Source organism: Olea europaea, chromosome 13, assembly GCF_002742605.1.
Source record: "Olea europaea var. sylvestris chromosome 13, O_europaea_v1, whole genome shotgun sequence".
Classification (NCBI taxonomy): domain Eukaryota; kingdom Viridiplantae; phylum Streptophyta; class Magnoliopsida; order Lamiales; family Oleaceae; genus Olea; species Olea europaea.
In genome coordinates, this window is record NC_036249.1 from 4,245,257 (window position 1) to 4,246,796 (window position 1,540).

The following is a 1,540-nucleotide window of genomic DNA, read 5'->3' on the forward strand; positions in this document are numbered from 1 at the left end:
GTGTACTCCTGGGCTTGAATCTAGGTCATATAGGCTTTGCACAAAGTTGTGACAATAAACTCGTTAATACGAGAGATGGAAGTCCTGTGTTCAAGTCGACGCTAAAGCATTCCAATGGAGTGAGTGGATAATGTAGAAGCCTCTTTAAAGTGGGGGTGGAGCAACGGAGTGGGTTTGGGTTCGGTTTTCGATCTTGAATCCGGGTGATATAGGACGGATTCCTATGGACAACGTGGTGGAAATACCCTACATCCCTAACCAAAAGCTTTAATTATCAGATCTGCACAGGCAAGCCTCCAATAATTGATAGGCCAGAGTTGTTAATGCGATAGAATACACGAACTATATTCAAAAGGCATACTAAGCCTCGAAAGATTTTAGAGACTTCTCATTCCTTACATTATATCTTCTTATCAAAATAATAAAATCTGAGAATGTGGAGGTTTGGTTCCGCTGTTCCGGAGTCTTTGATAATTGTTTCCTGTTGCAGATTTTTTTTCCTCTGGTAATATTTTTTTTTGAACCCAGGCACATCTTATCTTTTTATTAACATCACTTCCTTATTTTGATCTAACTTGTTTTAGATCTTTGGTGATTTAATTATATATTTTTGAAATATTTAAATCAAGATTTCTAGATCTTATTGTCACACACACGCGCACACACACACAAGCAAGACAAATACCCTGCTGCATTCGTCATTAAAGCACACAATGATATAACTCATATTCATATTCTGTGTCTTCTGACAAGTCAGATGGACAACTTTCTTCCCTGCCTTTAACGTTTCTTTTTAGAAATCATACATATAAGGTCAAAACAATTTAAACTGATCATAAGAGTAATATTGCTTCAAGCCCTACATGTATTACTTGTAGGTCTTTCGTTGATTATTTTACTAGAGAGAACTCATGCCCCATGCAAAACAACTGAATGACAATTTCGACCTTACCTCGTATACAAGACTCTCAGTACCAGTCAAGTATGGCAACTGCCCCAGAAAGTAGTAATCCCTATTACTGCAATACCCAGAACACCATAGAGGTTTCTGAGGATATAAACCAAGCCTAGATAAGTCAGAATAATGATTATTTAATGCAAAACTAAAAGAGAAAAATATATAGACAAGGTAGTTTGGAAGATTCACAAACCTCAAAGAAATTTAGAACAATTAAAGCAAAGTAGTTAAGAGCCCAGAGAAAATCAAATTGAATATATATGAAGTAAGACTTCAGAGAACTTCCAAAGCTCGATCGATCAAGAATTTCCTCAGGTATACCAATACCATCTTCAGCCTGCAAACATAAGGGACGTTTCAAATCATTATTAAGGGGAAAATGAAAAGCAGTGTTCGCTATAAACATTCCAGAATATTTTCAGGACAATGTTCCTCTCCAAGGTACTGGACTGATGAGGTGCTCATCCTATAATCTGCATGAAGTTGTCCTCTGATTTTTTTCATTATTGAAATTATGGGCCAGACACTCTACTTGGCATTGGCACAAGCCAACTGATATCAAGTTGTTATGAAGCCGCCACC

General features: G+C 37.0%; 1 protein-coding gene across 1 annotated transcript in view; it reads right to left on the minus strand.

The window, feature by feature from the left end:
* Window positions 1–883: 883 nt before the first annotated feature.
* LOC111407329 (two pore calcium channel protein 1A-like) overlaps window positions 884–1,540 on the minus strand; it is a 1,678-nt gene continuing 1,021 nt past the window's right edge. Inside the window, exons 2-3 of the mRNA XM_023036746.1 lie at window positions 1,152–1,295; window positions 884–1,048 (exon numbers count right to left, since the gene is read on the minus strand). Coding sequence (XP_022892514.1) covers window positions 899–1,048; window positions 1,152–1,295 — 294 coding nt within the window. The 3' untranslated portion in view covers window positions 884–898. The remainder of the gene's footprint in view (window positions 1,049–1,151; window positions 1,296–1,540) is intronic.